Source organism: Salmo salar, chromosome 15, assembly GCF_965601325.2.
Source record: "Salmo salar chromosome 15, fSalSal1, whole genome shotgun sequence".
Classification (NCBI taxonomy): Eukaryota; Metazoa; Chordata; class Actinopteri; order Salmoniformes; family Salmonidae; genus Salmo; species Salmo salar.
In genome coordinates, this window is record NC_138305.1 from 41,847,894 (window position 1) to 41,867,197 (window position 19,304).

General features: G+C 42.1%; 1 protein-coding gene across 1 annotated transcript in view; it reads right to left on the reverse strand.

The window, feature by feature from the left end:
- The window catches only part of LOC106571370 (clavesin-2), a 30,122-nt gene extending 13,304 nt beyond the window's left edge, over positions 1-16,818 (reverse strand). Inside the window, exons 1-2 of the mRNA XM_014144385.3 lie at positions 15,479-16,818; positions 14,675-14,849 (exon numbers count right to left, since the gene is read on the reverse strand). Coding sequence (XP_013999860.1) covers positions 14,675-14,849; positions 15,479-15,867 — 564 coding nt within the window. The 5' untranslated portion in view covers positions 15,868-16,818. The remainder of the gene's footprint in view (positions 1-14,674; positions 14,850-15,478) is intronic.
- Between the last annotated feature and the right edge of the window lie 2,486 nt (positions 16,819-19,304).

Below are 19,304 nucleotides of genomic sequence, written 5' to 3' on the forward strand. Positions count from 1 at the left end.
AGGGATGCTAAGTTACGCCTTATTCTAAAATGTATTCAATATTTTTTTTTCCTCATCAATATACACACAATACCCCATAATGACAAAGCAAAAACAGGTCATTGGACATTTTAGCATGTCCAATCAATTGAATTTACCCCAGGTGGACTCCAATGAAGTTGTATAAACATCTCAAGGATGATCAATGAAAACAGGATGCACCTGAGCTCAATTTCGAGTCCCACTGTAAAAGGTCTGAGTACTTATAGGGTATTAAATAGGGTATTAAAAAAAATACATTTGCTAAATTGTCTAAAAACCTGTTTTCGCTTTGTCATTGTGGGGTAATGCGTGTCGATTGATGAGGGAAAAAAGTAATTTCATCCATTTTAGAATAAGGCTGTATTGCAAGAAAATGTGGAAAAGGTCAAGAGGTCTGAATAATTTCCAAATGCACTGTAAACCACCTAAACTGGAACAACCATTTCAGTAACAGGTGCAATAACTGCAACTAACAGATTGGATTAGTTTAGAAAATGTTATTTATCTTTGTGTAGCACAAGATAATTTAATCGATTAATCAATCAAGTACACGCAAAAATACTGATATTGAAACAAACAATTCCAAAAACCAAACTGCAATAGAGCATCAAAAAGAAAGGAGGACCAAGGCACTCTTCATATAATTGATTAAAATGCCTTTATTAGTATGGCATGTTCAATAGAAACAATGTTTTAAAAAATCTGACGCGTTTCGGCTGCATGGCCTTCGTCAGGGAGTACAAAGAAATAATACAATGTTCTCTTTTTAACAGCTTTTCCAATTAACCCTAATTTGAAGAGGGAGTGGTTAAAATTGATTGGACACACCTAGTAAGCAATACTATACACACTTTAAAGTGAAATACTGTAGCTATGTTATCATAAAAATTTAACTCCAAGCTAGAAGTATCAGAACACTTAGAAAGGTAGTTCTAACCTTAAATATGTCTGGGAGAAGTGTCAAGAATAAGAAAGCAATATATTCCATAGTACACTAGAACACAGCAAAACATAAACATAGCTGAGGGCAATTGAGCCAATTGAGCAAAATACAATAGAGCATGCTGGGAAATATGATAATGATGGGCGTGGTATTGCAGAATAGCTTCACCAGCTAGACCATGCTGGACTAGCATAGACCAGCATGGACCAGCTTGGTCACCAGCATACCACCATCACCAGCACATCAGCATGAGCTGGTCACCTGCATACCAGAATCACCGGCATACCAGCATGAGCTGTTCACCAGCATCGCCAGCTTGACCAGCTTGTTGGCCAACCTAACCAGCTAGACCATGCTGGTCAGACCATCTTGACCAGCAATCGGACCTGCATGGACAACATAGCCCAGCGTGGACCAGCTTGAAAATTAGGCTATTATGTTTTTTTTCAGTAGGGTTTCCCTCTTAAATCTGTCTCAGTTTTTAATCCACATTCATCAGGCTAGACATTTAAGATCACAGACGACTGTGAGTTTTTTCCTCCCAGCTCAGAGAACCAATGCTGGGAATTCTTCATTAACACAAGCTGTGCTATACCTATCTACCCAGCGGGACGTATACCTCTATTAAGCATGGTAATCAACTCACAACACTAATTCTCTCTATCACACTTTCAGACAAAAAGTTGAAGTGACAGGGTATCCTTGCAGTGTGAGATAGATCTTGTCTCTTGGCTATGCGTAGTTTGAGGATAACCAGATAGCTGTTCATTTTTAAAGCAGGGCACTAATAGCTTCATGTGCACGTCTAGGCCTAGAAGCCAAACAGAAGGATCCATACACCTTAATCCCTTTACATCCCAGGGATCAGTCCATCGTATGTTTAGGATACTCCTCATTCTCCTCAGTGGGGCTAGTATGTGTTTGCTCTGCCCTTCCTGGACTGAGAGAGAAAAGAGCCATATGCTTTGATGGTGAAGACGACAGAACTGAGCTTTAAGGGCTCTGTCTATCTCAGGAAGGACAGCCGTTGTTGCCATGGTGATGCTGGACAGCTGGGTTAGCATCCCTTGGCCTGGCTGCAAGGACACTGGGCGGTCCAGCGTCTGGCACCAGTAGAACTGCTCACAGGCTGAGACCTGTTTTCTGGCACAACATCATAAGGCACAGCTGATAGTGGACAGGGAGAGTGATACATCCGACAGCTTTGACTAGGATGAAGGCGCCATCTGCATTATACACTGAGTATACCAAACATTAGGAACACCTCCTAACACCTTCCTTTTGCCCTCAGAATAGCCTCAATTCTTCGGGGGAATGGACTCTACAATGTGTTGAAAGTGTTCCACAGGGATGCTGGCCCATGTTGACTCCAAAGCTTCCCACAGTTGGCTGGATGTCCTTTGGGTGGTGGACCATTCTTGATACACACGGAAAACTGTTGAGTGTGAAAAACTCAGCAGCGTTGCAGTTCATGAAACAAACCGGTGCGCCTGACACCTACTACCGTACCCCGTTCAAAGGCACTTCAATTTTTTTGTCTTGCCCATTCACCCTCTGAATGGCACATATACACAATCCATGTCTCAAAGTTTAAAAATTCTTCTTTATCCTGTCTCCTCCCCTTGATCTACACTGATTGAAGTGAATTTAACAAGTAACACCAAGAAGAGATCATAGCTTTCACCTGGAAGAAAACAGTACAACACCGGTGCCCCTGCACGTTGACTCTGTACTGGTTCCCCCTGTATATAGCCCCGCTATTGTTATTTACTGCTGCTCTTCAATTATTTGTTATTCTTATCTCATACTTTTTGGGGGGGTATTTTCTTAAAACTGCATTGTTGGTTAAGGACTTGCAAGTAAGCATTTCACTGTAAGGTCTACACCTGTATTCAGCACAGGTGACAAATAACATTTGATTTGATTTACCTGGTCAGTCTATGTCATGGAAATAACAGCTGTTCTTAATGTTTTATACACTGAATGTATAAGAAACACAAAATAGAATGCAGGATGGAGACTTCGTCTTCCTCCTCTGGTTGTTGTTGGTCTGTACCTCTAGTGCGATGTTGGAGGAAGGAGGGAAAGGGGAAGAATAGAAAAACCACTGCTGCCCTCTTTGATGTATTCTAGCTACAAGCTACTTCTGCTGCAGTTTCATTTGGAGAGGAAAACTTCCATAATTGAGAGAGCATGAAGCTTAAAGCTGCAATACGTAACTTTTTGGGTGACCAGACCAAATTCACATAGAAATGTGTGTTATACATCTGTCATTCTCATTGAAAGCAAGTCTAAGAAGCGGTAGATCTGCTATATGTGTGCTATTTCTATGCTACCCGTTCTTAAGTTTCATTTTTGTGTCTTTTACTTTCTGTTTTGTACACCAGCTTCAAACAGCTGAAAATACAACATTTCGGGTTATGGAAAATACATTTCACAGTGGTTTAGATGGTACAATGATTCTCTACACTATACTTAATTGTTTTGTTACATAAATTTAAATTAGGAGAACTATAAGAATTTTAGCAACCAGGAAATGCCGGAGCGATTTCTGCATATGCATCTTTAACTGTGAGCAACTAAAAAGGCAAATGACATCCAAGCATCATCAGAAGCCAGCAACATGGAACATGAACAGATGGACGTGGGCATACGTGGGCCATTTTGCAGGGCTCCAAAGATCTTTTATCACAAGATCATTTCAATTGATTTATTAGCTTCTGTTTAGATGTATTAGTTAATAACCAAACATATATATTTTTTTTATCTCTTGGTGACTGTTATGTCACAGTTTAGCCTCCTGATGTACTTGTCCTTTTGTTGAAGGCATATAGGTTGCCTGATGTTACCTCACAGAGTTTCCCAAGCAACAAAAGCAAGAAACTAGGGCAGAAATTCAAGGGCAGCCCACCTAACAAGGCAGAGATTGCTGATGAGACTTTCCTTGCATTGCAGAGAGGCACTGATGGCAATAGAAGCCTATAAAGCCAAGTTGTCAAACCCCTTAGTGAACACTGATGAACACATACTGGCAAAATCCCAGAATGTGTTGTTCCACAAGGACTCAATGGTATACACTGATGACATGTGATTTGTCAACCAGAAAATGCTGATTAGCCCGATTGCAACAGTGAATGCACTATCCCCATTTTGAATGAATCTCATTTGAATTTGAGCTTCATGGTCTGGAATGAATTTGGCAACTGATTCGTAAACATGACAAAGGGGTATATGCATGCAAACCCAAGAGATGAGATGGTGTACTAAAAGTTATAGCCTATAATATGTAAATCTGATTATTTGAATTGTCAATCTGTGCTTTTTCCACTACTGTTGATGTTGAACATTCTGGAATGCGGCTCTCATGTTTTCACATTATTTTTTGTAAAGCTGATGAGCCCATCTTTTCCTGGATTCATTTTTCTTTTCATAGGATTGTGTAACGGGGTGAGTGACTGGTTGCCGGGAAGTCAGGCGCAGGAGAGCAGAGATGGGTGATAATAGGAGAACTTTAATATACACCCTGGCCCAAAGGCACAGGCAAGGCAGCACAAAGCACAACCACAGTGACATGAACAGGATTAAACAAAACAAACAAACGTAGGTTTGAAACAAACCTAGCGCAAGCCAGCCTGTAGCGTAACACCCTACACAAAGAACAATTCCACACACAGACATGGGGGAAACAGAGGGTAATATACATTTAGTCTGATGAGGGAATGCGAACCAGGTGTGCGGGAAAACAAGACAAAACAAATGGAAAATGAAAGGTGGAGAGGCAATGGCTAGAAGACCGGTGACGTCGACTGCCGAACGTTGCCCGAACAAGGAGAGGGACCGACTTCGGTGGAAGTTGTGAGAGATTGGCTTGACAAGCTCTCTAAATTCAGCTCTGCTCTTTTCAGGAGTCATTGATAAAGGATGGAGTGAATTAATCCTGCTGTGAAAATGAAAAAAGAAAACATCAATTTAGTGGAGTCCTTTTCAAAAAGAAAATGTAACCTGAAGTGAAGATGCTACTTTGTTATATCCCTTTACTTACAGCCACTGGAAGTAGTTTGGGGGTGGGGATGTTGCGTTTTATTATTGTTTATTTTCAAGGGAGAGGGCGCTTAAAAAATATTTTGGCCCATGCAACAGACGCTATATTGGTCCGCTATTACAGCACTATTAACCTGTCTGGGCTAGGGGGCAGTATTTTCATGGCCGGATGAAAAACGTTCCCAATTTAAACAGGTTACTACTCTGGCCCAGAAACTAGAATATGTATATTATTAGTAGATTTGGATAGAAAACACTCTGAAGTTTCTAAAACTGTTTGAATGGTGTCTGTGAGTATAACATAACTCATATGGCAGGCAAAAACCTGAGAAAAAGTCAACCAGGAAGTGGAGGATCTGAGAATTGTAGTTCTTCTTTCTAGTCCCTTTCGAAACTACAGTATCTGTGGGGTTACGTTGCACTTCCTAAGGCTTCCATTGGCTGTCAAAAGCCTTCAGAAAGTTGTTTCAGTATTCTCCTGTCACTGGGCAGATAATAGGAGCTCAGTTACTGAGTGGACTGCCTGGCAACAAAGGGATTGGATATGCTCGATCCCACGAGTGCGCCGTTCCTTCTTTTTCTCCTTGAATGAATACGCTATTGTCCGGTTGGAATATTATCGCAATTTTACGTTAAAAATACCATAAAGATTGATTTTAAACAGCGTTTGACATGCTTCTAAGTACGGTAATGGAACATTTTGACTTTTTGTCTCTGGTACCGCGCTCGCGCGTTATGCCTTTGGATAGTACTCTGAACTCACGAACAAAACAGAGGTATTTGGACATAAATATGGATTATTTTGAACAAAAACAACATTTCTTGTGGAAGTAGCAGTCCTGGGAGTGCATTCTGACGAAGATCAGCAAAGGTAAGAGCATATTTATAATACTAATTCTGAGTTTAGGTTGCCCCGAACTTGGCGGGTGTCTGTATAGCTTTCTGTGATGGCGAGCTATGTACTCAGAATATTGAAAAATGTGCTTTCTTCGTAAAGCTATTTTAAAATCTGACACAGTGGTTGCATCCAGGAGTAGTCTATCTATAATTCTTGAAATAATTGTTATATATTTTGTCAACATTTATGATGAGTATTTTTGTAAATTGATGTGCACATTCACCGGAGGTTTTGGTGGGAATACATTTTCTGAACATCACGCGCCAATGTAAAATGCTGTTTTTGGATATAAATATGAACTTTATCGAACAAAACATACATGTATTGTGTAACATAATGTCCTAGGAGTGTCATCTGATGAAGATCGTCAAAGATTAGTGCTTCATTTAGCTGTGGTTTGGGGTTTATTGACACGTCCTTACTTAGAAAATGGCTGTGTGAATATTTTTGTCTATGTACTCTCCTAACATAATCTAATGTTTTGCTTTCGCTGTAAAGCCTTTTTGAAATCGGACAATGTGTTTACATCAAGGAGAAGTGTATCTTTAAAATGGTGTAAAATAGTTGTATGTTTGAGAAAGTTGAATTATGACATTTTGTTGTTTTTGAATTTGCCGCCCTGATATTTCACTGGCTGTGTCCCGCGGGTGGGACGCTAGCGTCCCACGTAGCCCATAGAAGTTAAAGGCCCACTTTTGTGGATTTTAATATTTTTTCCCCCATTTATATATATACACTGCTCAAAAAAATAAAGGGAACACTAAAATAACACATCCTAGATCTGAATGAATGGAAATAATCTTATTAAATACTTTTTTCTTTACATAGTTGAATGTGCTGACAACAAAATCACACAAAAATAATCAATGGAAATCCAATTTATCAACCCATGGGGTCTGGATTTGGAGTCACACTCAAAATTAAAGTGGAAAACCACACTACAGGCTGATCCAACTTTGATGTAATGTCCTTAAAACAAGTCAAAACGAGGCTCAGTAGTGTGTGTGGCCTCCACGTGCCTGTATGACCTCCCTACAACGCCTGGGCATGCTCCTGATGAGGTGGCGGATGGTCTCCTGAGGGATCTCCTCCCAGACCTGGACTAAAGCATCCGCCAACTCCTGGACAGTCTGTGGTGCAACGTGGCGTTGGTGGATGGAGCGAGGCATGATGTCCCAGATGTGCTCAATTGCATTCAGGTCTGGGGAACGTGCGGGCCAGTCCATAGCATCAATGCCTTCCTCTTGCAGGAACTGCTAACACACTCCAGCCACATGAGGTCTAGCATTGTCTTGCATTAGGAGGAACCCAGGGCCAACCGCACCAGCATATGGTCTCACAAGGGGTCTGAGGATCTCATCTCGGTACCTAATGGCAGTCAGGCTACCTCTGGCGAGCACATGGAGGGCTGTGCGGCCCCCCCAAAGAAATGCCACCCCACACCATGACTGACCCACCGCCAAACCGGTCATGCTGGAGGATGTTGCAGGCAGCAGAACGTTCTCCACGGCGTCTCCAGACTCTGTCACGTCTGTCACATGTGCTCAGTGTGAACCTGCTTTCATCTGTGAAGAGCACAGGGCGCCAGTGGCGAATTTGCCAATCTTGGTGTTGTCTGGCAAATGCCAAATGTCCTGCACGGTGTTGGGCTGTAAGCACAACCCCCACCTGTGGATGTCGGGCCCACATACCACCCTCATGGAGTCTGTTTCTGACCTTTTGAGCAGACACATGCACATTTGTAGCCTGCTGGAGGTCATTTTGCAGGGCTCTGGCAGTGCTTCTCCTGCTCCTCCTTGCACAAAGGCGGAGGTAGCGGTCCTGCTGCTGGGTTGTTGCCCTCCTAAGGCCTCCTCCACGTCTCCTGATGTACTGGCCTGTCTCCTGGTAGCGCCTCCATACTCTGGACACTACGCTGACAGCCACAGCTCGCATTGATGTGCCATCCTGGATGAGCTGCACTACCTGAGCCACTTGTGTGGGTTGTAGACTCCGTCTCATGCTACCACTAGAGTGAAAGCACCGCCAGCATTCAAAAGTGACCAAAACATCAGCCAGGAAGCATAGGAACTGAGAAGTGGTCTGTGGTCACCACCTGCAGAACCACTCCTTTATTGGGGGTGTCTTGCTAATTGCCTATAATTTCCACCTGTTGTCTATTCCATTTGCACAACAGCATGTGAAATTTATTGTCAATCAGTGTTGCTTCCTAAGTGGACAGTTTGATTTCACAGAAGTGTGATTGACTTGGAGTTACATTGTGTTGTTTAAGTGTTCCCTTTATTTTTTTGAGCAGTATATATATATTTTATTATTATGATTTTTCAGGGGGTGCTGCAGCACCCTCAGCACCACTACTTCCAACGGCTATGCCTTTACTGGAATCAGGCCTCTTCATATGCACTACTTTAACAGCAGACTACTATATAAACAGGCCCACAGCACTCTGTAGTAGGCTATCTGGGGAAGGCTTTGATTGAGAGCTACATTAAGTGAAAACTGAAAATGACATAAAGCCATTGAACATTCTCTGCTTTCTTTGAAGAGACAGACCCTGGGTTAATACGTAGCCATGGAAATAGAGAGAGGAGAAAGGAGAGAGAAGAGAGACAGTCACAAACGATAGGTCACGTCAATAACGTAGGCACCACAGGAGACACTTTATCTGCACCTGCCAGATCCGGCCTGCTTTATTTGGGAAAAAGTAAAATGAAAAAGTTGGGGAAAAGTTCATTGTGAGGAATGAAGCTACACTTATTGGCAAAACCACATTCTGTTATAGACCAGACCAGCACAGTTCTTCTGCAGGAGAAACAACATTACAACTCCAGAGTGCCAAGCGGAATCGGAATCTGAGGCAAGCAAACTAACAATTGGTTTTCCTCTGCCCCTCGGTCCAAAATACTGTATGTCTGCTGCTGATTCCTCAGCCAGCTGAGAGTCCCCTGTACAGGGCTGTGGGATACGAGGCAGTGGAGCTGAACATTCAGATGGGAGACTCCCAGTCAGACAGCGAGATGGATTGAGCACTTTGGTTGAACTTGTTACATGTGCATACTGCACTATTGAGCACAGCACAGCATAATCCCTGACCTCTCATTGAGGAAAGGCTCTGTTCTTCTGAATCACTCGAAATGTGTTAACAGGTCGAATCTATAAATATTATACAGACTTGCCCTTGATAAAAGTCCAGACACAACTGAGGGAAGGTCAAATCCATATTTCACATCTTTTGGGTATACTTTGGCGATAAACACATTGAAAAGGTTCGAGTTTAGGACTAAATTCATAAATACAATTTGAATACAATGGAGCAAGTCCACTGCGTTATCGGCAAGCTTAGAGAACCATGTCGAGTGGTTTGCTGCTTTCAATTCATCCATCCTGTGGGTGGGCTTAATAAAACATGCAATCGATGGGAATATATCATAGCTCATTAAGTTATTAATAGAATGGCATTAGGATCTGATCAGTGTTCTTCTACTGGAGTTTTCACCACAAGTAGAAAAGGAAAAACACTGTATAATCCCTTCAAAGCTCAAGCGCTATTTCATCCACCTGTAATGACATCATTATCTATGCATGAATCATAGTTTGCATCCAAACAATACAGTAACACTGAGTTGACTAAGAATACTGACCAAAATGTTTTGCTCAGTGGATTGTAAGAAGTATCTGTCTGGGAATAGGGTTTTCTCCCTGCATTACTACATAACGGGGTTGGGGTCAATTCTATTTCCATTCCCGTCAATTCAGAAAGTAAACGAAAATTCACATTTTTCCCCACTGAAAATCATTGAGGATCATTGGAATTGGAATTTCAGTGTACATCCTGAATTGACCCTAACCCTGACACATACACTATATATACAAAAGTATGTGGACACCCCTTCAAATTAGTGATCCGGCTATTTCAGCCACACCCGTTGCTCACAGGTGTATAAAATCGAGTACACCGCCATGCAATCTCCATAGAGAAACATTGGCAGTAGAATGGCCTTACTGAAGAGCCTTCATAGGATGCCACCTTTCCAATAAGTCAGTTCGTCAAATTTCTGCCCTGATAGAGCTGCCCCAGTCAACTGTAAGTGCTGTTATTGTGAAGTGGAAATGTGTAGAAGAAACAACGGCTCAGCCGCAAAGTGCTAGGCCCCACAAGCTCACAGAACGGGACCGCCGAGTGCTGGAGTGTGTATCCCGTAAAAATTGTCTGTTCTTGGTTGCAACACTCACTACCGAGTTCCAAACTGCCTCTGGAAGCAACGTCAATAACTCTTCATAGGGAACTTCATGAAATGGGTTTCCATGTCCGAGCAGCCGCACACAAGCCTAAGATCCCCATATGCAATGCCAAGCGTCGGCTGGAGTGGTGTAAAGCTCGCCACAATTGGACTCTGGAGCAGTGAAAACGTGTTCTTTGGAGTAATGAATCACACTTCACCGTCTTGCAGTACGACGGTAAGCCAGGAGAACACTAACTGCCTGGATGCATAGTGCCAACTGTAAAGTTTGGTGGAGGACTAGGCCCCTTAGTTCCAGAGGAGGGAAATCTTAACGCGAAGCATATAATGACATTCTAGATGATTCTGTGCTTCTAACTTTGTGACAACAGTTTGGGGAAGGCATGAAAATGCATGAAAATGCCCCCGTGCATAAAGGGAGGTCCATAAAAAATGGTTTGTCGAAATCGGTGTGGAATAACTTGACTGGCCCTGACTTCAACCCCATCGAACACCTTTGGGATGATTTGGAATGGCGACTGCGATCCAGGCCCAATCGCCAAACATCAATGTCCAACCTTACTAATGCTCTTGTGGCTGAATGGAAGCAAGTCCCAGCAGCAATGTTCTAACATCTAGTGTAAAGACTTCACAGAAGAGTGGTGGCTGTTGTAGCAACAAAGGGGGGACCAACTCCACACAAATGCAGATGATTTTGGCGTGAGATGTTTGACGAGCAGGTGTTCACATACTTTTGGTCATGTAGTGTATATACAATGTGTATCTACAGTATGTAGAAGAGTATTGATGGGTGAGAAATTGACTGGGCATCTAATAGATATACAATCTCAGGGATTAGATGTTAGATAACAAAGGGAAAAGACATAGACAGAGACATAGACATAGACAGCTTTCAATCAATTGAACCACTCTCAAGGGCACACCAAGCTCAGGCAAAGCCCAAGTTAACGCACAGCAAAAAAATAACTATTCCATCAAATTATCTAGCACTTTAATTCTAAAGGATAAAGCCATAAATCATATTTATTCTACACCTCTTCACAAAAGTAGACTTTCCTTCTCCCAAGCCTCAGACAGAACATCATATACTGTATAGCTACAGCCACTGTCCTCAAAGCACAGCACGGCATTATCTGCTGCTACTGAATTAAGTCTATTAGCCATACGCAGGGGGAAAAACACATTCCTTTGTGAATGAACAAAATGTAGTTTTCACCACAATACACTTAGAAAAAAATGGCAATGCAATATGAATACTTTATAGAGTGCTAAAAAAATGAGCTCTAAAAATAGCTCCAAGTATGAACCTCTCGCAGTTCCAATTATTTCACTGACGATTTCCCACTATCATTAATAATAGTGATGAAGATTAGGCGGCAGGTAGCCTAGCGGTTAAGAGCATTGTGCCAGTAACCGAAAGGTCGCTGGTGCAAATCCGAGCCGACAAGGTGAAAATCTGTCGATGTGCCCTTGAGCAAGGAGCTTAACCCTAATTGCTCTTGTAAGTTGCTCTGTATAAGAGCGTCTGCTAAATGGCTCAAATTTAAAAATGTAAGAGCATTTGAAAATGTGTTGCACTCATATATAATTTATTGATCATATATAACTAATTGATTGAGCCTGGCTAAATGGGTTTTAAGCTGTCACCTTTTAAGATGTGAATTAACACCATTGCACCAAATTACATAATTATGGGGAAGCAGACCATATGGAGAGAGGGACTGACTACAGCCCTACATCTGCAGAATTATGTTAATGTAAAACATTTGTCCCCCAATCTGTCTTAAACCCACAGAAACAATGCACACATCATCACCCACTCTGAGAGAGAATGGCAGAAGTGTGTTTCTCTCATCTAGCAGCACAGTCCATCTGGAGAGTACATAGCATGGCGGTTGGACAGGTTGCCACGGAAACTTGTGGGATGGGATGGGGAAGACTGGTCTTTTGTGATTGGCTGCCGAACACAGGTTATTCTCTAGACTAAGAGGGACAAAGGCATGGCTAAGACAGACAGAGAGAGAGAGAGAGAGAGAGAGAGAGAGAGAGAGAGAGAGAGAGAGAGAGAGAGAGAGAGAGAGAGAGAGAGAGAGAGAGAGAGAGAGAGCGAGCGAGCAAGAGGAAACAACAGAGGCTCTAAGATAACAAAGCATAGCTTGGGGAAACCAAGGCCAGCATGGAGTGTTCTACTCATTTCAACCATTTGTTTTTCTTGGTATTGATTTGCCAAGAATACCCACACTTTAAACAAGTCTTAATTTCTTTCTCTTTGTTTTGCAATACTCAATGAAATCTGTACTAGAGCTGTGCTCTGTGTATTAGCTATTCCAACAACAATAGATGTGACTGTCAGTTTGGGAATAGGAAACTGAATTATCACACATTGACAATTACAATTTAGTTATTTAGCAGACACAGTTGGAGATGCGTTTTGAAATATCCTTATGGGGTATGTTCAGATTTTTGGTTCATTTTCATTTTTCTGTTAAGCTTCAGAATCTTCCATAATCTCTTTCAAATTCTGTAAACAGAGTGTTTTCATTGTTGCCAGTGGAAGTGTTAAAAAAAAAATGTAATTGTTGTCAGTAATGTTGAATTTCATCATGTTATTCTGAACACACGACCCACGTGCATTAACAAATGTACTGACAGGAAATGATAAAGAAGCTGAACTGAGATCCGGAAGACACACACAAACACACTGGTGGGCAGCAAACAGTGAGCTGCACCTGATGCAAGTACAAATGGTATGTAATATGGATAAATCATTAGCTATAACATGTCCTTCACAACAAAAAAGAACAACATCTTGACGTCTTGGCAATTTCAAAAATCAATACCCATAGAGGCAACGAGTGTTAACCTCAGCTGAGGATGAAAACCTAATGTTGATGTCTTGAATGTGCTTTTCTTTGTGTGTGATTTCTTTAGCAGCTCAGGCCCTTCATGACAGTCATAGTGAATCATGAGGCGGGCTGGCACACACGAGCCCTTCAATGTCATTACACAACCCACCAGAGGGCCACAACACCCTGAGATGCTCTCAGTGTTCAGTGTCAAGCGGGCTCACAGATAGGATGTCACCACTATCCATTACACTGGAGAGAAGCATTATGAGTACAAGGGTCAGGCACTGGACAACATATTTTGTGTCTTGAGGTGGAAAATCAATAGTTGAAGATACCATACCATATAATAAATAGCATATATACCTTATGAAGTATCTACTATTGTAGAGCTGATGAACATATATTATGTAGTGTAGATATAAACCTGCTCAGATTGAAATGGGTTTCAGTTGGAGCTTTTCGTCTCCGACTCAGACAGGGAGAAACATTTAGCCAGTAACTGTTGATTATGTGGCTGATTCCATTAGTTAGTACAATGTTTCTGTTGGGTTTTATTTTATTTTCCATTCAAAGGATGACAACAGTGTTCCCGCATGATTTGATAGCGGCACATTGGGAGGCTGAGATACTAATAGCAGTGATCAATTATTCACAGTCTAATCTGTGTCTGGAGAGGCAGTGGAATGTGCAATGGCCTCATCATGGTCCTCCATTGATATTCAGTCAAGGAACCTTTCTGGTGATAACAGCCTACGCTCTACATGGCTACATATTACATGGCTACACAGCTATAAAACTAGTCTATCTTAACTTTCCATACATTGAAATTTGAATGATGGACTACAGAGGAATTGGTTGGCAGATAGCCTAGCGGTTAAGAGCATTGAGCCAATAAACAAAAGGTTGCTGGTTCGAATCCCAGAGCCGACTAGGTGAAAAATCATTCTATGCCTTTGAGCTTGGCACTTAACCCTAATTGCTCCTATAAGTCGTTCTGGATAAGAGTGTCTGCTAAATGACAAAAATGTAATTCGCAATTGCTGTATGCATTTTGTTATTAGGCTACACATCATATTTATAATTTGGTTGGCCACCTCCCAAAGGATGCACTTGGACAGAGACCTTGTCTTCTGTATTCCATTAGAAAATATTGAACAGGGTCAAAGGAATATTGTTCAAATTTGAGTCTCTGCATCACCTGCTGAAGATTGCAATCATAGGCTCAGAAATCAAAATGGAAATGTCGTAATTAATTTCTTATGCAAGTCTTTGATTGTAAAGTCATTTCTGAGAGTACAGAGGAGTGATTATTGAGTGGATGTGCTTTTACATTATAAGAGTTTGTCACATTACCAAGAGAATGATAAGAAAGTTGTCGCTAATGTTGCCCCCATATAAACTAGTAGCAGTAGTGCTATATTTCTATAACCGACCATGACAACAACAAAGATCTGCACTTCCACACTGCAAGACTGACAAGTGTCTGGTGTATTCAAAATCCCTAAAGACCTTTATTGTTTTAGGCTTGATTAAATGAGTAAATGTAGCAAACCCCTCTAAATTAGGAGTCATCTGAGTAATCTCAGTAAATGGAGTTTAGTGTCAAAAGTAGCTAAGAACTTAATCCGAGTGATGTGGAGCCCAGCAAAGAGAAGGTTTATAAGAATGTTGAGACTATTACCTGTAGACCTTCTATGGCCAGTCTCAGCATACTCGGTGTTAGTTTGGAGGCTTGCTTGAACGTGAAGTTGCTCCAGTCGATGATCAGGACAAATCCATTCACCTGTAGCTCTGGATCTTCTATCATGGACTCCAGCGACAACAGAATAGATCGCAGTATATCCACAAATGTATACCTATAGAGGACAGCAAAAGCATTAGGAGACTATTCTAGTACTGTAATCCCAGTTAAATAGTTAACTGTAAAAATGAAATGTAACCAGCATACCCTTGTTTGGCAGTAAATACATAATGTGACTCTTTAACCTTTTCATTCAGGAGAGTAATACACAGAGATTCAGATTGCAGAGATGACTTGTATGAGTGCTGTTATTAAGTTAATAGGCACTCCTGATGGCCTTTTGTGTGTTTATCACATCCTGCTATTGTGTGAAATTACTAATGTGTTTTCATTGTGACTATGGAGATCCCATGAGTGGGCCCCTAAAAGTAAAATAAATCACATACTCAAATCTCTAAAGTAATGTGGTGAAACGTAATTTGATTGTATCTGGTTCAACACTTACATTCCTCATTCACTAGTGGGGTAATAGCATTTTTACTGACCTATGCAGCCCAGTCTATGCCCATGCCCTGGCCTACATCAATGAGACACTGACAGGGCTTGCCTTTTGGTTAATAGTTCAATTTATGTTTCGAATCAATTCGTGAGACTAGGCTATAACAAAGCCAATGCCACAAATCTGTGGGAAAGTCGTTACAGTAGTTCTGAAAGGACAGCTCCCAAATATCAGACGGACATTACCTGCTCTGGTCCCAGTTAGCAGCAAAGAGAATCAGTATTTTCCTGCCATATCTGTCCAAGTTGGTCAGCACCCCCGGAAATCCGTCTTTGAGAGCTTGCTTGATTCCCGGGTCGGTTGCTTTGAGGTTTTTAAACATGTCCAGATTTTGCTGACGATATTCGAAATACTGGGCCAAGAGGCGAAACGACTCGAAATGATTAAATTTCCGCGCTCGGAGAAAGCGCAGGATGAAAGCATCTTCTGTCCTAAGAAAGCCAATGTCTGGGCGGGTGATGATCATGTCCCTCACCTCCTGAATGTCCTGATGTAGAGTGTCGGGGTTCTCCTTTAACTCCACCTTGGCTTTCTCCAGGGTTTCTGGAGACAAGCCCGCTTGCAAGTGAGCCATCGTCCTTGCTTCCACGGCCAATATTGAATGGTAGGTAAAATGTTACCGTCGATGGAGCCAAAACCTCCAACAATGAATGCGTCACGTATATGCCTATTGGACCCTCTCAATCAGTTCCCTAAAATCAAAGCCTGACTTCAGATATCGTCCTGGGTCCTCCTGAGTAGGCCTGTGATAGAAGGTGCAACATAGGCTGCATTCACTTTTTGGACAGCGCCATTATGTTTCCACCTGTACCTATCTAACATTTGACTTCTGTTTCCAACTTTCTTTTCATACGTTGACATTTATAGCTCTCAAATCAGTCGCAATACTGGCTGTTGCTGACTTCCCAATTAGGTATATGAATAGCCTATGTTCAGTCACCGATTGCATCTCTAACGTGGCTATGTTGGAAGCCTAAACACACAATTGTGAGACAACCGTTATCATCCATCCCCACCCAAAATAACCTAACATTACAATTACCATAAAAGCATTACACTATGCTACCTGCAAGCGGTCAGGCAATGCGGCACCCTGCAGCAACTCCTGTCATAACTCTCCTTACCGAATGCATTGCAATTCAGAATCAGAAAGATGCTGTGCCCGACTGCTAGAAATTACAGTCAAAGACTCAAGGCGACATATTCCGTCGACATCCTCACTCCATTCAGTATGCTGTCTATTTCCATTCTCTGTGTTTGTTCCCAATATTGGATGACCAAGTCAAAGTCCCGTTGTTCTGAGCGCGGTGCTGCTCCAGTTCTTTTTGTGGTTGCTTTACGTCAGTGATGCTGTTGCCGTTTTGTTGCTGTTGAAAGTGACTAAAAACCATCGCTCCAGTGTTATAGTCAGTCTGGCCGTCATCACATGGTGTAGGAGGGAGAATAACCCTCTCTTCACTCTATTCATCGCACCCAAACACCACCTGCTCATTGGCTGCGACCAGACCAGACATAGGCTGCCCACTCTGATTTTATATTCGAATTTATGCTGAATCCTCTTCTTCTATCGCCGTCTCAATCTCAGTCTGTCATCAATTTGTGGGTGATTAATTATTTATTTTATTTTAGTGTATAGGCTATTCTAGTGCTGCATAAATAATATTTTTGAAACGACCTCCAACCATCCAACCATGTTTATGTCATTTAGCGTTGCATTGGGGAACCCATTTTGCGTTAGGCTATAAATGCATTAGGTCATATGGCTATAGCCTACAATTAGAACCGAAAAAAAATGCACGCGTTATGACTTCTTGGGTAATTTTCATTCTCTTTAGTTTATTAAATAGTTTATTCATATGGCCCTCCCTTTCATTATTGTGACACTTCACATCAAAATGTTTACAATGTTGCAACAAATAGGCAACACAATTGGTTTGATATATCTATTTAATTGATTGCAGGAGCATCCCGACATGGGCTTTGTTTCAGTAAGGCAATTAATTATGTCTTGTGGTGGTCTACACTGTCCTCCTGGTCCTCCCACTCAGGGCGGGGCCAGTGGCCGCTCAACTGAATAATAAATACCAACCTGTCTGGTCCAGCATTTGTTGCGTTTGTTGCTCTCTCCCCCTGTACAAACAAATGTGATTACAAGTTGTGCTACAAAGGTTGCCCAAATTGCTTCCAAGCTCTGAGAGCGATGATCAACCGCGCACACTGTTGAGGAGGACTTGGCATGCGCACCGGTGCACACGCGCGCGCACACAGCAGGGGACCCCTTGACTTGACAGGGATCCAATCAATGTGATTTTTTGAGGTTCCATCCGCATCATGGCTGCTGATTTGAGCCCTTATAATGGTGCGCAAACCTGTGTAGGCCTATATTCTAATTGTCAACCTGCATAATAATCATATGGGTGCTGTTGTCTGAGTCAGACTGAGATGCACATACACTTCCTTGTGCCATGTGCGATGATGAGACATTCAGTTCAAAGTCTTATAGATATAAAAGGCTCCATTTTCAGAGCTTATCAACCTAGTGCAACAAAGGAAATGTCCTCCCACTCACTCAAAGTCGAACCAATTATGCATTGTTCCTTGTGCATCTCCTCTGGAGTCACTTATTCTGCAGAGCTTGTGTGGGGTTTATTAATTGGTTATTTCGTTAACTGATTCATAGTGTTAGTTAGACATCAGATATTCTGGACATCACTCAACCGCTCCCCCAGCTCGAGCTCGACACTGGTGAGGATGTAGCGGAAGATAAGGCGCAGCGCGTGGATAATTGTATGTAGCGCGAGGGGCCAGAGGGAGCACAGGACTGACATCTGAGCAGTGACGGAGGAAAAATAGACTCCCGAGGGAGAGGGAAATGGGCAGACGATAATTACGCTCTGTTCTGACGGGTGTGTGGAGGAAATGAATTGAATGGACGGACCTGCATAGCAAATTACCTTTGTTGTGAAGGCGCAGCTGTCATTTTGAAGTGCTCTCTCACGTTGCTCTGTGAATAGGCCATTTGGTCTTTCGATGGTTGATTCCTTGATTATTAAAAAAAAATCGCATCTTAAGATGTTAGAACTCAGTTTGCAGTATTTGTATTGGTGCATGATGACATTCAGAATGACATTAGGCTATCTATGCTCGATGACAATTACCCCTATCTACAAAAAATTGAGATCTAGGCTTCAGCAGCTACCTGGTAAGACAAGTTGGATGTTTACAAAATGGTTAATATTACAGAGCCAGATCACAAAGGTGTCATGCAATTAGTGACCTTGAACAAACTCACGAGTCCAGTCACTCCAGTGCTGCCCGGTGGCCGTTTCAGCACCAGGTGAGTGGACAGCGCCTTGTTGACTCTGCTCTAGCTCTGCGGGGTATTTGGAAACTGGTGTCGCTGGTATTAATGACGGCGATGTAACATTATTTTAGATGTTTAGATTGGGGTGTAGATGTCAAGTATAAAACATCCCAAATATACAGCAGTGAGACAAAACAGGCTACTTACTAAACAACACGGGACCATATAGCCCAGAACACTCAGTACATCAACATCAGTGCATGGACAGATGCCATGAGTTGCATACTAGCTTATTTGGTAAAGTGCATGAGCTAAAAAATAAAAAAAATGGTGTATGCCTATTCAACTCGAATATCAATGATGATTCAATTGCACATCTTAATGGTGCTCTTAGTTTGAGTTTTGATTTTCTACAGTCATGTTAATGAATGAAATTAATTCCTCATAGGCCCGGGCCTCTGCCTCCGACCTTGGCTGGTCCATAAGCGTGGTTGTGTGAAAACCACTGGTCTGGTGCTGCTTCAATATTCGACGGGGCAGGCGTCTATTAAGCCAATGCCCAGGAGCTTATCTCAATAACCAGATGGTGGAGGGAATGGTGGATCTCTGAACAATCTATGGGTGGAATGGAAGCACGTAGCCTATTAGGCCTACAACAGAAATGTTAACAAATTACCTGAATTGCCGTTTAATTAAACATTCTCGAG